The 20,681-nt window shown below is 42.2% G+C and overlaps 2 protein-coding genes across 2 annotated transcripts in view; one reads left to right on the top strand and one right to left on the bottom strand.

The window, feature by feature from the left end:
- Positions 1-18,642: 18,642 nt before the first annotated feature.
- Positions 18,643-20,033, bottom strand: LOC114901344 (WAS/WASL-interacting protein family member 3-like). The gene is made up of 2 exons (XM_029233052.1): positions 19,749-20,033; positions 18,643-19,248 (listed from the first exon to the last, which is right to left on the bottom strand). Exons 1-2 carry the CDS (start codon positions 20,031-20,033, stop codon positions 18,643-18,645), a joined length of 891 nt encoding a protein of 296 aa, XP_029088885.1.
- CDK6 (cyclin dependent kinase 6) overlaps positions 18,901-20,681 on the top strand; it is a 233,322-nt gene continuing 231,541 nt past the window's right edge. Inside the window, exon 1 of the mRNA XM_029232925.1 lies at positions 18,901-19,043. The gene's annotated coding sequence lies outside the window, so the exon portion shown is untranslated. The remainder of the gene's footprint in view (positions 19,044-20,681) is intronic.

The following is a 20,681-nucleotide window of genomic DNA, read 5'->3' on the forward strand; positions in this document are numbered from 1 at the left end:
TGACAGGATCAGATGTAGTTATAGAAATATGACAAAGGAAAAACCTAGATGCAGCCTTCCAGGTGTGAGATGATGAGCTCTAATCTAGACTGAAGCAATGGAATGAAGAATGAAGGGGCACAGAAGGTTTCTCAGGAGGTAGAACTGAGAGGAAGTGAGGAGATGAGATAGAGGGTCACGGTTCCCTCCAGGGCATCTGAGAGGATGTTGAGGTCCTGACTGAGCTAGGGAGAATGGGAAAGAAATGTGTGTGAGCAATCCATGGAGGAGAGGCGGGGCATGTCAATTCTTCCCTGTGTGTTGAATTTTTTTTTTTTTTTCCGGTACGCGGGCCTCTCACTGTTGCGGCCTCTCCTGTTACGGAGCACAGGCTCCCGACGCGCAGGCTCAGCGGCCATGGCTCACGGGCCCAGCCACTCTGCGGCATGTGGGATCTTCCCGGACCGGGGCACGAACCCGTGTCCCCTGCATCGGCAGGCGGACTCTCAACCACTGCGCCACCAGGGAAGCCCTGTGTGTTGACTTTTGAGGTACCTCAAGGAGAATTCCTATGAGTAGTTGGAGATGCAGGTTTGTGGCTGTCGGAAATGTCAGTCCAGTGCATGAGATTGCCTAGGGCTGAAGGGGAAGAGGATGAGAAAGAAACCTCAGGGAACCCCGTCTTCTAAAGGATGGACGGAGGGACAGAAAACAAGGGAAGAGGCAGAACATTTAGAAGGATATATGAGGGGGACCGAGAGAAGGAAATGAAACAGAACTCAGAAGAGAAGATGCTTTCCTGTCGGAGAGGCTAATCACCAGTGGCAAATGGAAAACAGAGGCGAGTCAGAGGAGAATTGAACAGTGTTCCGTGATTCGCAAGAGCAGCAGGGTGGGGGCAGAAATCGGACAATAGTGGATTAAAAAGAGAATAGGATCCAGTGAATAGAATAAGTCATGTAGTCTTTCTTAAGAATTTGATGATAAAGAAAAGGTGAAATGTAAGGCATCAGCCCAGAAAAAAAAGGAAGTTGAGCTAAAGAAGGAGTGGTTGTTTTTGTCGCTGTTTTTTTATTTCTCTAACGTCTGGTGGAGTCTTGAGCACATGTGTACCCAGAAGAGAAAGGAGGGGTCAAGACATGAGAGGAGGGGGGATACTGAGGAAGCCAGGTCTTTGGGGCACAGATTGAAAAATGAGACTTAGAAAGAGGTAGCAATTTTTCTTCTGGGATAGAAAGGAAGAAGGAAAGAATCAGTGTAAGCCTAGAGAAGTCTGAAGATGGTGAGGAAGACAAACTCAGTGAGTTTCTGCCTGGTGACGTCTTTTTTCTTGAAGAAGCAGCTGGCTAGGAAATCTGTGAAAGTGAAGTGAGAATGAATATACTGAGAGAGAATGTTGTTAATACCTACCAGTGTCTTGTTTACTCCTTTAAAAACACTGCTTCAGTTTCTTCAGTGAGAGAAGTCAAGTCTGATCTCAAAAGAAATAGCTAAATAGAACTGTGGAACAGTCAGACTATAAACTTCCAGATACAGAGGTCTACATGTAGCAGAACTCACACCAGGCTTACGTAGCTTTGCCTGGGGCTTAGCAAATCCTTTTGATAACGCTTCCTTTAAGCAACTTTGGGGTAAATTCTGGGTATAGGACTTAGAATTTATTTGGAGTTAAATATTCTGGTACTTCATATTGTAACAAAAAGATCAAAGAAAGAAACAAATAAAAATTCTGGTCCTTTCCTTAGTATGAGAAATATGTTAAGCTTAGGAGAGAATTGATGTGTCTCACCAACCTTTTCAGAAACTCAAATCACTGATTATCAGGTCTGGTGTGTGCTGCATGGTCGCCCTGAACAAATGAGCCACAGACACAATCATAAAGAAAAACATCAGACTAGACAAAGTATCATTTAGAAGGAATTAGGACAACCAAATTGCATGCTAACCATCAGCTCATCTACTGCAGCTGTGGTGTCACTGGTCCCCAGAGGCTACTTAATCTCATTGAGACAAGACAGCCAGCCTCATTGATACGGAAGATGAAAGCCCTTTGATGTCATATCAAACAGAACCAGACTAAGAGAAGGCTCCAGCAGGCAAGATGACCATCTTCCAAAAGAGAATTAACACTGCAGGAAGGAAAGTAGGAAGGTGGTACTATCTTACTTTGGAATTCCATGGACTTGATTTACTTAAGTAAGGATTGAAAAGTAATACATTCATCCCAATGAATGAGTAGGGTTTGTTTGCTCTGAGTGATAAGGCACAAACAGTATGGTCGCTATGAAATCTTTTGAATTATCAACATTTTCAGATAAGTGTTACAGTAGTGATGAAAAGCCCAACAGAAGCACAGTAAGTGTAAGAACACCTGCCTTTTAGCACTTAACTGTTAAGGACAGGTGTTGGTCAACGTCAACCATATACTGCCCCTACTAAAGAATTTCCTCAGAAGGGATTTTATTATGATTTAAATAGCACTCGCTATGCTTTGTCAATAAATTAGGGAACCATCCATGCAAAAAATCGGCTTTGCAATAATCAGAATATCTACAAATATACTAGCGTGACTGTAAAGTTATCAGAACACTATTCATATGTCAGGAAACTTCGTGTTCTCTGTTCTAATGCAAAAGGTACACATTTCAATAATCACATCAGTTGTATTTTACATACTTAGTATAATGGTGGTTTCAAAAACGAGTCCAAGACTATGATTATGTGAGTAAGATTAAATACATTATGGCATTTAGGGAGGAAAAAAATAGGAACAATACAGTGTTTTTCTTTTAGATACAGAGGATTACTTTGAAAAAATACATGCTCTTTAGTGGTTCCACCAACTGGATCTCATTGTTGATGTATGTAAAAAGCCTAGGGTATCTGGTATTTGGGAAAGTGTATCCTCCCACTATTTGACATTTTTAAAGCTGGGAGCCTCTGAAGAAATATTACAAAAGCAGTGTCAGAAAGAACTCAAGGAAAAATATAAAATAACATCTTTTTCTTACCAGAGACAGTATCTACAGCGATGAATAAACAAATCAACAACAACAAATTAGCATTTATTTGAATGAATCTAGAAAAAATGTGGTTGTCTGATTATATATAGTATATGGGTGTCTTCAAAACAAGTTCTGGCTCCCTTGGAGTTTATTCCTCCAGTAAATTACAAGCCCAGACTTTGAACTTTTGGACTACTCAACTGTCCACTTCTTTTTCCTCCTCATTTAAAATTGACGTCAGTTCTCTCTTCCACCATCTTAAAGGCACCACAGATATTGTTTACTGAATTCCTGTGAGACCCACTTCCACCTTCCTAGATGAACACAGCACCTGGCTAATGATTTTCCTCCACATCCTAAGACCTCATCATCACTTCTGACATCTTCAAAATTCATGCTAGAGCTCCATCAGTCACCTCAACTGTAGAGTCCCATGATCTTGTTTATTCACTGCAGTTTTCCAACTGCACCCTACTTCAGCCATGCACCAGCAAGATCACTCACTGGATTTAACCACTAGAGGTAACTTGGAATGTTTGTTTTTCATAGACAACCCCATATCTACCACTGCACCCCTGCCTCTTCCAATGCCCCTCCTTGCTTTCTGCTCGCCAAGTTCAATGAACACTAAATCCTTCATAGTTTGACCTACCCAGGAACCCTCTACTCAGCCCCTGTTATTGCCTTCCCTAACAACGAGGCTCCTGTCATGTTCTTGTGACCCACTCTGTCAGTGGGCAAACCCACACCAGGCACACTGTCCAATTTTTCTGTTTGTGCCCAAGAACATTGCTGGAGAAAACCTGCGAGTTCTCTTGCATAACACACTCATGCTTGCTTCCACAGTGCCAGGAATGCCAACAAAAATCCCCTGACTCATTGCTGGGAATATTCCCCCAACAATTCTATGCACATAATTCTCACCTATGTACCTCAAAACCTCCTGTATCTTCCCTGTATCTTTCATGGCAAAGACTTCCTGAAGAATCAAATATAACACATATCCCTTCCACACCTCCTCAACATCACTTGTCTCTCCAGTTAACTTCCCTCAATTCCCCTCTGCTTCAAAGACACTTTTTTACTACCATTTATCTGACTTACAATTCTAGATTTTTGACCTTAAGATCTCTCCAATGCCACATTAACAACTTCTGACATCCTTGTACTTAGTACCGAGCTGGCACACGGTAGGCACTTAATAGATATGGATTGATTCAGTGAGTAAATAAATGAATCTACACCTAGATGTCCTACTTCCAGTTCAACTCTATATAAGTGACATTACTAAAGTAGAAAGAAAATGATCATCAAAGTGGAAGACTGCTTTCTGCTCCTTCCACTCTGGCTGCTATGAACTCCAACTCTAAGTCTTTGGGGGTTCCATTGATTTTTCAGCAGAGGCTTTTTTCAGAAGTAATTGGAACATGGAATCGGACCCACATATAATTGCTCTAAATGAAATAAAAACAATTGATTGTGTTTTAAAGGGTAATAGTTAAAGGTATATTACTTAAATACACAGTATACGTAAACTAACATACTTGTAAAATCAAAGGGGCATAACATCACCCCCAAACCATCCTGATCACTAGCATTCTTTTGCTGCATTCAAAGTCTTATAGCCCGATGACTGCTGTTTTTTTGTGTTCTTCAGGCATGTAGGATCTTTAGGATAGTGTAAAAAATAGTCACCCGCCACCCACCATTGTTCTATATGCTTTCCCACATGCTGTTTCTATTATGTATACTATTTTAAATTTCTTATGATCTTGCTTAAAATATGTTTATAAATTGTAAATTCTGTTTTTCTGGTTTCTTCATCTGTGATTTTTTCCCTCTAATATGGATGGATTCCAGAAAACCCAGAAACAATATCTAACAATATCTGAGCAGAGGAAGGAGAGGAATAGCAAATAAACATTCTCCAGTGTCAGGTTAGGAAGATATTCGATCTTTCAATGTGTTCAACAAATGGGTTTAATAATGCACATTTCAGTATAAAACAGTTCACAACAGAAATATTTGCTACTCAGCCCATTTATCCTGGGAATTACACAACATGGACCATTTTCAATAACTCTCTTCATTATAATGATTTCCTCCTGCTCAAGCAAGAGAGATGTACAAACCATTTTGGTCTAGAAATGTAATATGATGAGATACAAATGTATTAAAGAAAAATTAAAGTACAGTAATTTTTATCACTTTGTTTTAGTGTTATGTTGCCTTTCTCAGGTAATTTAGTCTCTTTAAATCTTTCCAACCAGAATATAAAAATTGCTTTTTATTCAGAATCCATACAACTAAACAACTTGAAAAAGCAGATTTATTTTAAAGGCTTGGTAAAATACTGGTAGACCAAGAAAAAAATTAAGTTATGTTTTGGGGTGCCTAGTTGGTTTCTTTTAATTTTGTAACTTAAAGATCTTGAAGTGCCTTTTGAGTCATAAAAGATAACATTATGTTTAATATAATTTTGACCTTTTAATGTTATGTTCTAATATCAATCCGTATAGATTATGTAGGTAGTAACTTTTGCTTAGTAAGACCATCCAATTATGTGAAACCTTTTCAAACATTCTGAATGAATGGAAGTGTAACTTCATCCATTTAATCATTCATTCATTTACTCAGCAAACGGGTACTGAAGGTACATGATGTGTATGGTACAACAGTAGGAACTAGTTCCCCAAGTAATAGAGTAATAAATAATAAGTAATAGAAATAAGATATATTTCCATATCACTATAATTTTTAGTAGTAATTCCCAAAAGGGTGCTATAAAAATTCATAGAACTGTAGAGAATTGTGATAATGTTTTCAGTGGTGTGACAATTTAGTGCTTAGACGTTTTTGTTCTACTAACCTACCTGCATGACAATCCCATGAAGCACTGTCCTTATTCATGGTTTTCTTCTTGTCGTCTTTGTGTACTCAGAATTTTTTACCATGTTTGTCTAATTCTTGAGAAGTAAAAATTCAGGGAATGTTTATTTACTGAACACATATTCTGAGTAAGGCACTAAGCTGGCCACTAATCATATACACTGAAAATACAGCAGGCACAGTCCCTTCACTCACAGAGTTCCTAATCTAATAGGAGAAAGGAAAAAAAAACATGTTTCCACTGAACATGTCTTTCATTCCTTCCTACATTCTCACCATCACTGGAATTGAACTTTATTAGGCACCAAAACAACCACATTATTTCATTGATGTCTCCTAGGAGCAGCAAGCAATACAATTGGTTATGGTCGATTTTACGGTTAGCCCGTGATTGTTTGTAAGACAAGTCAGTGTTTTGGAAAGCGCTGGGTGCTGCTGGCGTAACCCACACATGGGTTAGAAGTGCTGAGATGGCATTTCTGATTAACCTGAACAGCAAACAGTCCTTCTGATCTCTAAAGCAGGTGCTGCCGGAAAGAGCAAAATTCTACCCAGGAAGTGAGCGCTCTGAAAGATTTGCTTCTGGGGACTCTTCCTGGTGACATGACAGGTCCTTTCCTTCCAGAACTCTTACTCTGTGAATGAGAGCAGAGAGAAACAGTGGAAGAATGGAGGAGAGGAAAGAGAGAGCTAATGCAGAACGGACCGGGCAGTGCATGAGAGAGGAAGTAGAGGAGAAAGTAAGGAAAGGCAGAATTTATGAGAAGGAGAAAGGAAAGGAAGGGGAGGGGAGAAGAGGGGAGGGGAGAGGACGGAGGGAGGAAGGAAGGAAGGGAGGAAAGAGGAAAGGAAGGCAAAAGACTGAGTGTATAACGCTAGCAGCAAGGGCTCCAAGGGTGTGGTGGCTGTACCAGTTGCATACAGAGTACTGTGGAGTAAATCCTGGGCCAGGTGCCCAGGAACAAGGACAGTAAAACTCTTAAGAAGTGACAGCTGTTTCATCAGGAGGAATATTAGTAACAATCATAGCTAACATGAACTTCCTTTGCACCAATCCTCTAAGTGCTTGACATGAATTATCTCATTAAATCCTTAGGACAACCCCAGAGGCAGAGTCTTAACCTAGAAAAAGAAACTCAGAGAGGTTAAGTTACCCATCCAAGGACACAGAGCCAACGAGCGGCAGAGCTTAGATTTGAACCAACATAGCCGAGCTCCATTGCCCCTACTCTGAGGCACTGTGCTCCCCATGGCTGGTGCTCATCAGGCATGCAAGAACCTACAGTAATAAAATGGTAGGAAAGAAGTGTGTTGGATTGAGATGTGAATCTGGACATTTCTGGTTTCCAAACTGCTTCCCACTCTTCATGTGAGGAGAGACAAATATTTTAAACAAAACTTATGTTTGTTACACACACATTCCACTGTAAGAGATAATTCCAATCAATTGAATATCCTGACTTTATAGTCATAGTCATTTTAGATATAATTTAATCTATGGTGCATGAATCAAATTATCCTTAAGTGACACCTTTGTGAACAATCCCAGCTGAAGTCCCCTAGCAGAATATTGGTTGGATGTAAAATACATAAATTTAGGAGGCTTGCCCTAACGTATATATTATAGACAGTTATTCTTAATAAGTAAACTTAATTAATAAACCCAGCCAAGGACTGACTAGTTGTAAGCCTGGGTAATAGGAGGAAAGTTCATTTATTCATTCAGCAAATATTTATTCAGTACCCACTCTGTGCCACGTGACTATTTTAATGATACAGGAGCATACAAAACAAAGCTCTTCTGTAGATTACATTCTGGGAGGTAGGGTGGAGACGGATACAAAACAAATAAATAAATAAACCTATAATGTGTCAGATGATGGTAAGTTCTAAGAAAGAATGATAAAGTGAAGTAAGATGGATAGAGAGAGACTGGAGTGGATGCAATTCATGCAGCATAGTCAGAGAAGGTACCTCTGATGTCTTTTGAGTGAGACCTGAAGGAAATGAGGCAGACAGCCATGCCAACGTGTGGGTGAAGAGCATTTCATCCAGAGGGAACAGCAAGTGCAAAGGCTCAGAGGCGTGAACGTGCTTGGTGGGTTTGAGGAACAGCAAGGAGGTCAGTGTGGTTGCAGCAGAAGAAGCAAGAGGGAGAGAGATGAGAAGAATCAGCACAGTGATGAAGTAGGGCAAGACTATGTAAGGCTTGTCAACCGTGGAAGGGACTTAGATTTTACTCTGAAACGGGATGACACTGGAGGGTCTTGACGCTGAACAGGAATGGTATGATCTAACTTCAGTTTTAAAAAGCATCTCATTGACTGCTGTGTGGAGAAGGCAGAGGGGCAAGGCTAGAAGCAGGAAGACCAGTTAGGAGGCTATCGCAAGAGACCAGGTGACAGATATGATGGCTGCTCTAGTAGTTGGAGAGTGACTGTAGGGCTGGCAGGATTTACTGATGGAGTGCATATAGGGCATGAATAACAGGACGGAGTCATGCTGGGTTGCTAGATTTTGGACTAAGCAATGAGACGAATGCAGATTTACTAAGGTGGAAAAAACTGTGGGAGAAGTAGGTTTGGGGAGGAAAATGAAGAGTTCAGTTTTGGATGTGTTAAATTTGAGATGCCTATTAGACATCTGTGCACGCATCAAACATCACGAAGGCAGCTGGAGATATATATATATGTCTGGAATTCAAAAAGGATATCTGAATGAAGGTGTAAATCTTGGAGGATCAGTATGCAAATGATATTTAAATTCATGGCACTACATGAGGTTACTCAGAGTGTGAGAGAGAAGAGCAGGGAAAGGAGGTGTAAGGATTAATCCTCAGAACATAATTATGGACTCCCTGTTTGTGTCCTCCCCCAGTTGATACATTGTAACGCTAATCCCCAATGTGATGGTGTTTGGAGATGGGGTCTCTGGGAGGTAATTAAATCATAGGAATTAAGCCCTCATGAATGGACTAGTACTGTTATGAGAAGAGAAATGAGAAAGAAAAATGCTTCTCTCTCTGCTCTGTGTCATGTGAGGAGACAAGCAAAAAATGACTGTCTATAAACCAGGAAGAGGGTCTTCACCAAGAACCCAAGCATGGTGGCACCCTGATCTTGCACTTCCCGGCCTCTAGAACTATGAGAAATAAATATTTGTTGCTTAAGCCACCCAATCTATGATATTTTTGTTATAGCAGCCCGAACACCCTGACACACACCAACATAGAGGTTGGGAAGAGGAAAAACGACCAACAAGGAGAGTGAATAGGAGTGGCCATGAGGGAAGAAAAGAAGCAAGAGAGTGGGGTCCTGGAGACAGTGAAGAAAGCAGTTCAAAAAGGGTAAGCATGCATGCAAGTGTATGGAATTTCTCCCTTGATTTCTTCTATTTTCTCTGTGAAATAAAAAGTAAGGGCATCATGACAATGAGCATGGGAAGAAAGTGCTGGAGATCTGAGAAGACGGAAAACAGGAAATAATCTTTGGGAAACCAAGATAGAGAATGGACTAGGGAAGTATAGTGGCACTGCCGAGAAGGAGGGGCTCTCAAGAAAGTTGGTTATTGGGCAAACACATGGGCAGGAGCAGGATAGGTGGGGTGGCTCTGCGATGCAAAGTTCAATATCAGGCTTGTTCAGCTTCGGGGTCAGATACGCAAAGGTAGGGGAGAGGACACCAACGGAGCTGAGACAGACTTGGTAGGAGCATCGGCTTCTAGCACCTTGTCAAGATGAAAGGCCAGGGCACAGGGCTGGATTAAGCCAAGAATTTCCCAGGGTGGCCTAAAACAGTTGGAATTGGGGAACACCCTATGACGGACTGGTGGTTGAGTAGAGAATTCAAAGGTGAAGACCAACAGAGAAAGAAGAGGCCATTAATTTGAGGAGTTATGAAGTCAACAGGCGGAAAAATTGAGAACAGGTACAGAAAAGGAGAGTGAATCAGGTCGGGTTTGTGGTTAGGGTCCAGGCAGTGACTACTACAGGGATGAGAGAAATCCATTTTTATATGCATACCACAAGGGATGTTCTGATAGGTTAAATGGGAGTAAGTGAACTCGCAGAAGAGCAGTTCAGCTGCTGATTGTTGAGTCATAGAGGATACCTCCAGGTATGGGGCAGGACCCAGAGGAAAAGCTGGCATTGGAAAACAAAAGAACATCAAATCAAGGAGTGGCAGAAGTCATGGGTCATGACAGCTAAGACAGGAGAGAATTTCGAGAAAACATGAAAAACCAGTGTAAGAAGTGCAGAGCCTAACAACTAAGAAAAAACTGGCACTGATTGCATCAATGATGATGTGGGAAAGAACAGTTTCACAGAAGCAGTGAAAGGAGCAAACATCCCTTGAAGAGTGCCAGGTCACTGCTCAGAAGGAGGCCTGAACTGTGAAGTGAATGCCCACATCTGAAATGTCCATCCCAGATGTTCCAGCAGAAAGGCAGGCCCTCTACAAAATTTGCAGGCCCAGTCCAAATGAAAATGTAGGCACCTTGCTCAAAAGTTATTACGATGGCCACAGCAGAGCATTCCACCAAGCACAAGACCCTTCTGTGCAACCCATGCAGCTGGCCCTGCCAATGGGAAAGGGGAAAAAAAGCAGAATGTCATTTGAAAACAGCAATGGGTTTCTCCAGAATGGTGGATCTGGGTGTATTTTAAGGCAGAACCAGGCAAAAGTGAAAGGCTCCCCACTCCACGTGACCACTGGATATTTTCATTTGGCTGTCATCTCAGATTCAGAAATGGAACTCCTAACCCTTCACCAAGCCATCTTTCTTTTATCTATTATACACTATATTATTAGTAATATTTTAATTATTAATTATTTTCATACCTTGGACCCAAAGCCTGGTTAGAAGTTTGGTCCTATGCTTCAGTTTCGTTGTCTGCAAAATGGAGATAATTAGGAGGTTTAAATAGGTTAATTTATAGAAAATGCCGGAGCTGCCCTGACAGGCTATATACATGTTAAATTAACTCTCCTCATTTTTCTCTTATCTTGTTATTAACCAAATCCTGTCAAATGTTTCCTCTGAATCCTCTCTTGTAGCCATTCTCTCTCTTTTTTTTTTCACATTCTTAACTATCATTCCAGGTCTTTTCACCACCAGCAGGAGCCTGTAATTTGGCCTCCCTGATGCCAGCCTCTTGGCCCTGCTAGTACCAAAGTCATCTCCTTGCACATGACTTCTGTGCTATCACTGCTCTAAAAGCCACCTTCCCTGTTCAAAACTCTTAAATCAGTTTTGTGTTTTGCCTAATAATGGAGTTTAAGCTTCCTTGCCTGGATTTCATGGCTCTTCCTGACCAGCATGAACCCATAGGTCAGATCAGTTCAGCTTCATGAGCTTTCTATCAGCCATTCTATGTACTCCTGTATCAAGGGAGGTGGGGATGGTGCAACCCAAAGGTGGAGACCTTTACCTACCCTGCTCCGGGGTTCGCTCTTAAAGAAGACAGCATGGAATCCAGAGCAGCGAGGACACAGGTGAGCAAGATGTGCCTGGGAGAATGCCAGGTCACTGCTCAGATGGAAGATTATCTGATGGCACCTGTGTTTCCTATGATACTGTAGCTTTCCTTTAGCCAATACCTCTTGTTCACTGACTTTGGGCCAGGATTTAGAGATGAAGCAATAAAAGCTGCAGACCCCTCTTCGAAGGAGTCCACCATCCTGTGGGACCTCAGTAGGAGACAGTAGAAGACAGAACTCCAGGAACTGGGTGGTCCAGGTATCTGATGGCCCGTGGGTAAGGGTGAGAAAGCAATGAGGAAAATGGCTCTCAAGGAAGCAGTTGAGTATCAAAGGACAAGAAGCTGAGGAAATATCCCTGGGGAGTTCAAAAAATAAAAATTGAAAAGGGCAGGGGAGACAGTGTATCTCCCCTCAAGAGTTTCTAAGGAGAGAGTATGGGGTAGGAAATACAGTGTCATCTAAGGAAACTTCTGCTAAGCCAGGAAGACCAGGTTGATGTGTAGGGAAGAGATGGAGAGGATGACAAACAGGATAACAGTCAGTACTTCAAACAAGAGAAGTAGGAGCCAGTGACTGTGGAGGCGTGACCCACAGAGAAGCTCTTGCGGGTAGGCAGCCGAGTTGCAGGGCTTTTAAGACAAGTGTCCACGAGTATGGGGTACATATTTAAGGGACAGAATGAGTTGGCCCTCAGGCCACACCAAAGCAGCGGAGAAAGGAAGAACAGAGCCACTTGTAGGGAAGAGAGTGAGGGGGACAGTGAGGAACTGACTAAGAAGACTGAGCAGTACTGGGATAAGATCTGGACAAGACAGAGAGGTCTCAGGCGAGACAGCCCACCCTCTCCTCTGTTCCTCACACACCCAGAGACAGTTGTGGTTTGGTCAAAGCCCAAGATAATTTTAGGTGTGCTCTGTTTTAGGCTGTTACTTCTGCAGTAGGTGGATGTTTCAATCCAGTTAAAAAGAATGACATGTCAGTCAAAGGGTTAGCTGCCCCTAAAAGAGAAAGAATAGGAAATGTGATTTCACAAAAGGGATACTGATTGTTTCCTAACATTTGTTAAATGTCTGCTAAATGCAAAATGTACACAGTTGGCACTTGTTTAGTTCTCATACCAACCTATTGTGGCGGAGAATAGTATCCCTACTTTATGAGTGAGGGAAACTAGGGATCTGAAAGTTTAAGAACCTAGTCTAGGATTACATGATGGAGCCAGGCTTCTGATCTAGGACCGTCTGGTTCCAACTGCCTAAATGTTTTTTCCCTGTACATCTAGGGAGGACCTTAAAACCATGCACATGGCCTCATGTGGTAGAAAATTAAAGCACAGAGGCAACAGTCTGTTCTTCTACACATGTTTTAATAATGGCTTTGTGATCCTCAGCTCTCAGAATTTCTGCTCTTTGATGGAGCCCCTCAGACTCCCTGCCTTTCACCCACCCTCCCGCCCCCCTCTTTCTACTACCTCATGGGGCGCTGGCAGCCACTGATGTTTTTAGTAGTTTACAGATATGTCCCGTCACATCTCCCAAAGTTAGGCTTCATGATATCTTTGAAGAATTTCTGTGATCATCCAAGATTTCTAATCTTGAGTATCCTAGTTCTGTATGTACTATTGTAATTTATATCAGATGTTAGTAATGAGAGTTGATTTATTAATGCATCATATTTAGTTTTACCTAAAAAGATTAAAACCTGGCTCCTCTCTCCCCATCTCTAATGAAAACGCTAGTGAATTCCCCTAATGTTTTTCTAGAAGTCCTCATTTCTATTCAGTCTTGAAAATCCAGAGGTTTAAGTTAGAGAGACCCCAATATAATTCACATTTGAAATCCAGACCCCTCTCTGGGTTGCTGACATCAGAGTCCCATCCTCCGTCACCACTCTAATTCAGGGCATTTTTAAAAACTGATGTATCATGATGGTGCCAGGCATAGATAGCATGCTGGACTGGACTACAGCATTGTCAAGTTGCAGCAGCCATACAATTCATCTAGTCTCATCATCTCTTTTACGGACAAGGACCTTAAGGCCCAGGGGCTTAAGCGTGTTGCCCAAGGTTACGCAGGTAAGTTCATAGCCAACTTCATATTAAATTTCATGTGGACCAGCAACCTCCATTCTACTCCCATATCTTCTCTTACAAAGGTAAAACTCTTTGCTGCCTCTCTCCAAACTATTTTCATAACATCTTCCTGAATGATTAGCAAACCCATTTAATAGGCATAGACACTGAAGGTCAGAAAGGTTAAATATCCGTCCCCTGAGGGTACAGTGAACGTTGCTGAGAGAGGAAGAACCACGAATAAAAGACAAAAAATCAAGGATCCTGCCCTTTAGGATACATAGATATTAAGGATATTGGCAAATAATATGAGTAATCTTTCCAGGTTCTGGGCTCTACAGTATCTAAGTTACCTCCGAGTTTAGTATTTCTTCTTTTCAGAGAAAAATCATTTAATCAGGATTTTCAGGGTTAGGGAATGGAGACAATTACCTAAACACATTTTCTTTCTGATAAGATTTTAGCATTTGTCTTTCAGACAAATTTAGTAATTTATCTAAACGTGTTTTCTTTCAGACAGAAATGTTTTAAACGACTAATATCTGCAACACAAGAGAAAACATAACAAATCCACACAAAGTAGCAGGATGCCATTGTTCTTTCCTGTTTAAGCAAAGTGGAACACCGTCCTCCACTTTCAAATGTTATCCTCGTTATATCACACGATTCCAGGCTGCTCTGTGCCTGCTTGACTCAGTAACACTCATGGAGAGAGACAAGAGCCATTGGTGCGTTCACTGACCACCTACTATAGCCAGATGGTACAGCCAGGTGCTGGGACATTGCCAAAGGGAGCAAGGCACAGTGGACACTCTCAGGGAGCTCATGGTGGCGGGTAGCAGAGCATCAAGCTTTGAGGAAGGTAGGAAGCAGATGGCCTCTAGGAGTTAGAGCAAAGAGGTTGTCATTGAGCTGAGGGAATCTTCCAGGTTTTAAGGAAGAGCTGGGCCCTGAAAGGACTGTAGGATTTAGAGAAGAGGGCTAAAAGGAAAGGGAACAGAAGGTAGAGGAGACACATTCCTGGGGTCCTGAAATCAGCACACTGATCCTTAAATTTTGGAGGGATTATATAAAAAAATTATTCTAATATATCCCCCTGAAGGAAATCAATATATTGTCCCAAAGAAGAAGGAATAAAGGATACAAAGTCAACTTTCCCATTGACAAACACTTCTTCTTGGACATAAAATACTTGCCAGTTACTGTGCTAGGTATCGGGGATACAGAGCTATGAGAAATCTAGAACAAATTTATAGTAGGGATTAAAAATTGGATCCTCTCTTCAATTTATGGTAAACTGTTTGATCCACAGAGCTATGCTATTATGTACTTTCTTCTAGGCATTCAGAGAATTCTACAAAGAATTCCATTCTATATTATTTTCGGGGAAAATCCATAAGGAGACAACATAGAGAGTTACCTGAATATGGATTCATACACTATACAATCTCATTCATTGCATAATAGGATAGACATAGAATGCTGTTCACTCCAAAAGAATCAGTTGTCTGGATATGCCATACCTAGAGCACTGAGGAACATCTCTTGGCCTCGGGACCTTAGCATGTGCTTTCTTCACATATTCCTGCTGCCAAGCCATTCACAGGAGGTTCTCCCAGGTGACTTTCTTTGTCCTTCTTCCTATCTCCCAGATCCCACTGTATCATCGTTCACCCCCACTGTGTTGGACCTTCACTGCTTCATCTGAACAGTTTATCTAGAATATGTACAAACCTTTTAGCTCAACCAAAGGCAGCTATGGTGACACAATTGTTAGGCCATGTGTGCAGTTGAGATGCAAGTATTATCTTGGAAAAGAAATGTAGGAAGTCAGTGAAAAGTACAGGACACTCTAAACAGAAAGGAAGTGTAGGTATTTCAGTGTGACTATCACCATCTTTGTAAGTGTATTTCCATAGTTATTTTTCTGATTACTCAGAATTCTAATATACTTGATGAAAGAATCTTAAGAACATGTTTGGAACGTGTCACAACAATATGCCAAGGAACATACAGGTACTGTCACACACACACAACGGAAAAAGAAGATATGAGTGTCTATCAAAAGGAAAACATTGAAAAGATGATGACAATTATACAAATATGAACATAGTACTGACATGTTGCATAGGGATAATTATAATTTCACTCCATGAAAACGGAATGTTTTCAGTAGATAATAATGTTTGGTTTTTCTCCTTAAATTTTATAAGCTACTAACTCATATTGTTTTTCTTCATGGCAAATATCAAAACCTTTTCAAGTTCCACTGCTCAAATGAAATGCACTAGATAATGTGCAACAAGAAGAGAAAAATCCAGATCATCTCCAAATTGACAGGAAGCAATTTATTTAGAAGGTTGAACTTAAAAAATAATTAAGTCCAGAATTTTACAATTGAAAAAGTTGGTAGTACAATTGATTTTTTTCTAGGATATTTAGCAAATTTTCAATATTATATTTTAAAGAACCCCCCCCCCAAAAAAAAAACAGCTTGGAAATGCCTGGGTAGGGGGAAAGAATGTATTCAAATCCATTGAATTATATTATGCTTTTTCTGTTAAAAAGTTTTTTATGGTAATTACTCAATAAAGGTAACATACCCATATAAATCAAGTTAAAATGAGGGTAACTAATTTCAAAGTTACTAAACCAGAAAAGTTTTTTTATCAAGATGATAAACAGAACTTTATAGACCAAAAGTATAAATTTACATGGACCTCTAATTAGGATGATTGTGTAGTAGATTCCAGTAAAACCTCATTTCTGAGTTTCTAGAAAATGTATTTTATAAATTCAAATGGCTAATATAAATCAGAGATCATTTAGAATTAGATGTACATTATATAATTACTAATTTTAAACAAATTTCTTCTTTCTTAAAGTGTTAAAAATTTTAATTCTGGTCTGTAATTTATATTTTTATTTTAGTGAAAACAAAAATTTACAGATATTTGGTATAAAATGTTCACACACAGAATATATCTCTTATGTGACACTAAGGAAACTTTTAGGGTAAGCTGCAACATCATATCTGGAAATAATTCCATGAATTCTAATTTTAAAAAAACTGTAAGATGATTTGCAGCTTTAGAATACCTGAGATGCAGTGTGAAAATACTGGTACAAATCACTATTCTGGAATGATGTATTCATTCATCAAAGACTCCTAAACAAAGGAGTCAGAATTTGGTTCACAGTTTATAAACTTTGTGCAAATTTTGTTATGATAACCTGTTATCCACAGAGGAAGTTATCCATAAACAAAAACAATCTGGTATTTACTAATTTTATACAATCCATTGTAAAACTTCCTGGTCTGAAGTTTTAACCAACCTGGAGTTAATGTGAACCATAACCAGGGTGAGTGAACATGATAAATTAACAGCATCAGAGAAAGCAGATGACATAAAGAGAGGTAACACTCAGTAATAACATATATAATTAAATAAAGTTTCATTGTTTTTGACATAGCCCAAGTGATGTAGTAAGCTAAATCATGGAGTTTCTAATCCATCTATGGTTGTTACCAAATTCAGCAATTCAAAATGCAACCCAGTGTAGAAAAGACATTTTTCAGTTAATTTAAAAGATATTTACAGCTTAATATTTTTAAACAAATTATTTACTCAAATTCTTACAATCATTTGCTGGTTCCTATGACTATTTATTGACAATTATTTCTGAATTTTATAAATGTGTTAATTACCAGCAAGTAAATCTTGTTTTAAAAAGCATTGCTAGTGTAAGCAATTATCAAAATGGAGGATTCCCATTTGTGTCTCTGGTTTAATGTCTAATTAGTGATTTGTAGTGATCCAATATTTTATATAAATACAAAATCCAACAATTTGCTTTCTTAAGTCTGTAAGGTATATGAGATTATAGATATCTTTACACATACAAATTTTGTTCAGAAATTGGATTTCATTTTAGAAGATATGCTTCTAAACACAAAATGTACTTTATGAACTATCTTAAGCATAAACCCCACAATTATTCACTTTTATTTTTAAGAATAAATTATTATAATGCATTGCAAAATATTCGCTAATGGAAATGCAACAATTTTTATTTACCTAACCTGTTACTTCACACTGTAGTATAGAATCAATTTTATAAAGCAAAAGTTTGATCTACTGTGAAGTCAGAAGATTTATAAGGTAGTGTTTTCAATTCCAACAGAATTTTTCTGGGTTTTAACTTTTCCACAGAGCACTGAAATAAATAAAATTTTTTAGGGTTTGCATTAAGATATTTAAAGGGTTTCAAGTATTCTACAGATAGAGATTTTGGGAAACACTGAATTCTTTCCAAAAAAATAGCTATTTTAAGTTTTGTTTTACATCACTGTAGAAAGTCTAGAAGACTTTTATTTTTCTCCAAAATCTCATTTTCACCTGAAATAACTGTATTCAGGTTTTCTCAGCAGGTAAAGTATACATTCTTACAAGGTTTCAAATTTCAGAATTCCAATAATGCATTTAAACTGAGCACCCACCGAATCGTGTTGTCTCCTCTTTGTGTGTGTGTGCGTGTGTGTCTATTACCTTGCAGTTCTGTTATTTACAATCAATTTCAGGCTTTTTACCTCCCCAGAAATACCTTAGTGAACCCTCAGCATTTGCTAATCTCTTAATAATTGTGAACCGGCCAGCTCCTTCAAGTAGATCGTTAACCACAAGAGTGCCTGACAATTTCCAAGTCATATCCTCTGTCCAAAAGGAAAAGATAGGGCTTTGTGAGGCCGAAAGGAAGCGAAGGAAAACAAAACAAATGTAGCTCATGCTGAAAGTGAAAAGTGCTTGGACAGATTAGTATTTTCTTTTCTGCAAGGCGTCCTGCCAATTTTTTTTTTTTAATAGAGAAGAGTTATTTTTTTGGTCTGATTTTTCAGTTTCTTGGAAAGTGTTGGTATTTACCATCCCCACCGGCCCCTCATAATTATTGTTGGTTGTTTTGTGTTTTTCCCATCCGTCTACATCACAGACTGCTGATACGCCCAGCCCGCCTCACTCTGTCAAAACCCCAACTCTGGGCGACCCTGGGTTTGGTAACTCCGCCGACTCCCGACGACACATCCCACTCTCCCTCTCACGCCTCTTATTTTAGTCGCAAGATCCCTCACTCCAGTTGCAGTGAAAGCCGGAAATTTTCATTGAACTCCCCCCTCTTTCTCGCCCCCCACTCGGAGCAGAGAGCTAGGGAGCCGGGAGGCTCAGAGCACAGCCGGGTCTCGGCCGCCTCCCCTCTCTCCGGAAGGCTTTAATTTGCACACTCGCTTGCCACTGAGAGCCGAGCCCCCAACCCCGCAGCCGGGAGGGTCTCCGGCAGACTCGGCCTCCGGGGCCCCCAACCCCGCCCCCGTCGCCTCCCCGGCTCGGGCCCCGAGCGCCGGCCGGAGCCCCGCAGCCCCGTCCGCCCCCAGCGAGCGGCGCGGGCGGCGCCCTCCGCCGCCCCTCCTCCCTCCGCCGCAGTGCCCACCCCTTCGCCGAAGAGAGTGCTGGTAACTCCTTCCTCCAAGCCGGGTTACCTGCTCCGCGCCGCCTTGGACACGTGTGAAGGTCGGACTGATACCCGCAGCCCCTTCGCGAGGCCCGACGCGGCCGGGCCCCTCAGGTAAAGAGCTGTGCGCTTGGGTGGGTGGGCTGCGGGGTGGGGGGGAGGGTCCCCGGGGGAGATTTGGAGGCTTGGCCGGTGTCGGAGGCGAGGGTGGGTAGGGGGGACGGGGACCGGGTGGGGGGGGCGGTAGGTTCTCGGAATAGGCTTTGGTTAACCCCTTACGAACCGAGGCGGGGTAGTTATGGGGGCTAGTTTTGGGGAGCTAAAGGAGTTTCTCCTAATCCGGCCAGAGGACGCCAGATTAGGACGCCACACGAGGGACGACCCCCAACACCGAGATCCTGTGCCAGCTCACACATAGCCTTGCGCACAAACGCACCCACAAACACTTTTTATCCAGCTTCTTCAAACGGAACTCAAGCTCTACTCGGAAACTCACATAATAATCCACATTTAGGGTTTAAAATGCACTGCTGTTGCGGACTCCATGGGGGAGAATGTGTTTCGGTGCCTTATGTTTATGTCCCCCGAAAGCTCGTTGAGGTACGGTGTGGGCTCCACCTTACCCACTAAGAGATAAATGTTAACGCAAACTTCTTGCTGGCAACCCCTGCGGGCGTGTTATGCACACTTAGAGGAGTGCACGCAGGCCGCCAGTGCCCAGGCTGGAAGCCCCGCAAGGATACACGCTTGCTTTAGTTTCCCAGTTTACGTTTCTAATTTAAAATATCGAAGTTAAAACGCACGCCCCGGGGTGAGCACCTTCGGGCCCAGCACCGCGCCCGTCAGTGTGCACGTGGGCGCATCTACTTGTGCGCACACGCGGGAGTCGTGGTCCCCGGTGCGGCCTCTTGTCGCTGCGCTGGTGGCGACCCTTGCGGTGCTTGGCAGGCTTCGGGAGAGGCACATGAAGGATTTCATTGAGTGTGAAGACAGAGAGCAGAGACAGAAAGCAGAAGGAGGCGGCTGCAGCCTTTGTAGTCGCGGAGGAATGCGGAAATGTTGAAGCACTATGTCAAACTTTTTTGAAATGGGGTCAAGACACATTCAGCCAGCGTGGGAAAGCAACAACAACAACAAAAAAAAAGTGGAGGAGAGGGGGGGAAAAGGCACTGCTGCTCCCGTTTCTCTCCGCCGGAGCCTACAGTCCGGGGAGCGAGGGGGGAGAGCCGGGGCGGGCGGTGCGGGGCCAGGCGGGGGCAGCGGGCGCAGTTCCCTGCGGGGGTGGGACGTCCCCGACGCTTCCTTCGCTGCCGAGCGGCGGTCAGGACTGGGGAGCGGAGGGGAGGGGGGGCCGCGGGAGGGGGCGGGCTGCGCAGCCTGCGGCGGCTCCTCAGCTACCTGTGTGGCCCTCGGCCTGCCTCAAACCGCGGTGCTGGCTCTAGGGGCTTGTTCCTCGGCTCCCCCAGGATTCGCCTTCACCTTTTAAGGAGAGTTTTGAATAGAGTGAGTGTGAGGGTCTCTGCCCTCGCTGCGGGCCCCTCCGCCCGCAGGCCGTGGGGGTCACGCATTTTGTTTCTATAATGCCTGGCAGAAGGCGACTGCGCCAGCGGTTGCCGGGCAGGTAATTCCGAGGTGCCCCGAGAATTTCGGACACGCGGCTGTAGTGGCGAATGTCCGGCCGAGCCCAAAGCGGCGGTGGGGAGGAGGTTCCCTGGGTCCTGGATTGCAGCCGAATGGGAAGGGATAGTGCGT

This window comes from Monodon monoceros, unplaced genomic scaffold, assembly GCF_005190385.1.
Source record: "Monodon monoceros isolate NGI ecotype Baffin Bay Population unplaced genomic scaffold, NGI_Narwhal_1 Super_Scaffold_2, whole genome shotgun sequence".
NCBI classification, from domain to species: Eukaryota; Metazoa; Chordata; class Mammalia; order Artiodactyla; family Monodontidae; genus Monodon; species Monodon monoceros.

Excerpts from the sequence above, each read along its gene's own strand:
- LOC114901344 (XM_029233052.1), bottom strand. The coding sequence starts at position 20,033 with ATGTGTCTTGACCCCATTTCAAAAAAGTTTGACATAGTGCTTCAACAT. Across the intron at positions 19,249-19,748 it reads GCGCGGTGCTGGGCCCGAAG|CTCCCCAAAACTAGCCCCCA; the intron begins GTGCTCACCCCG and ends AAACTCCTTTAG.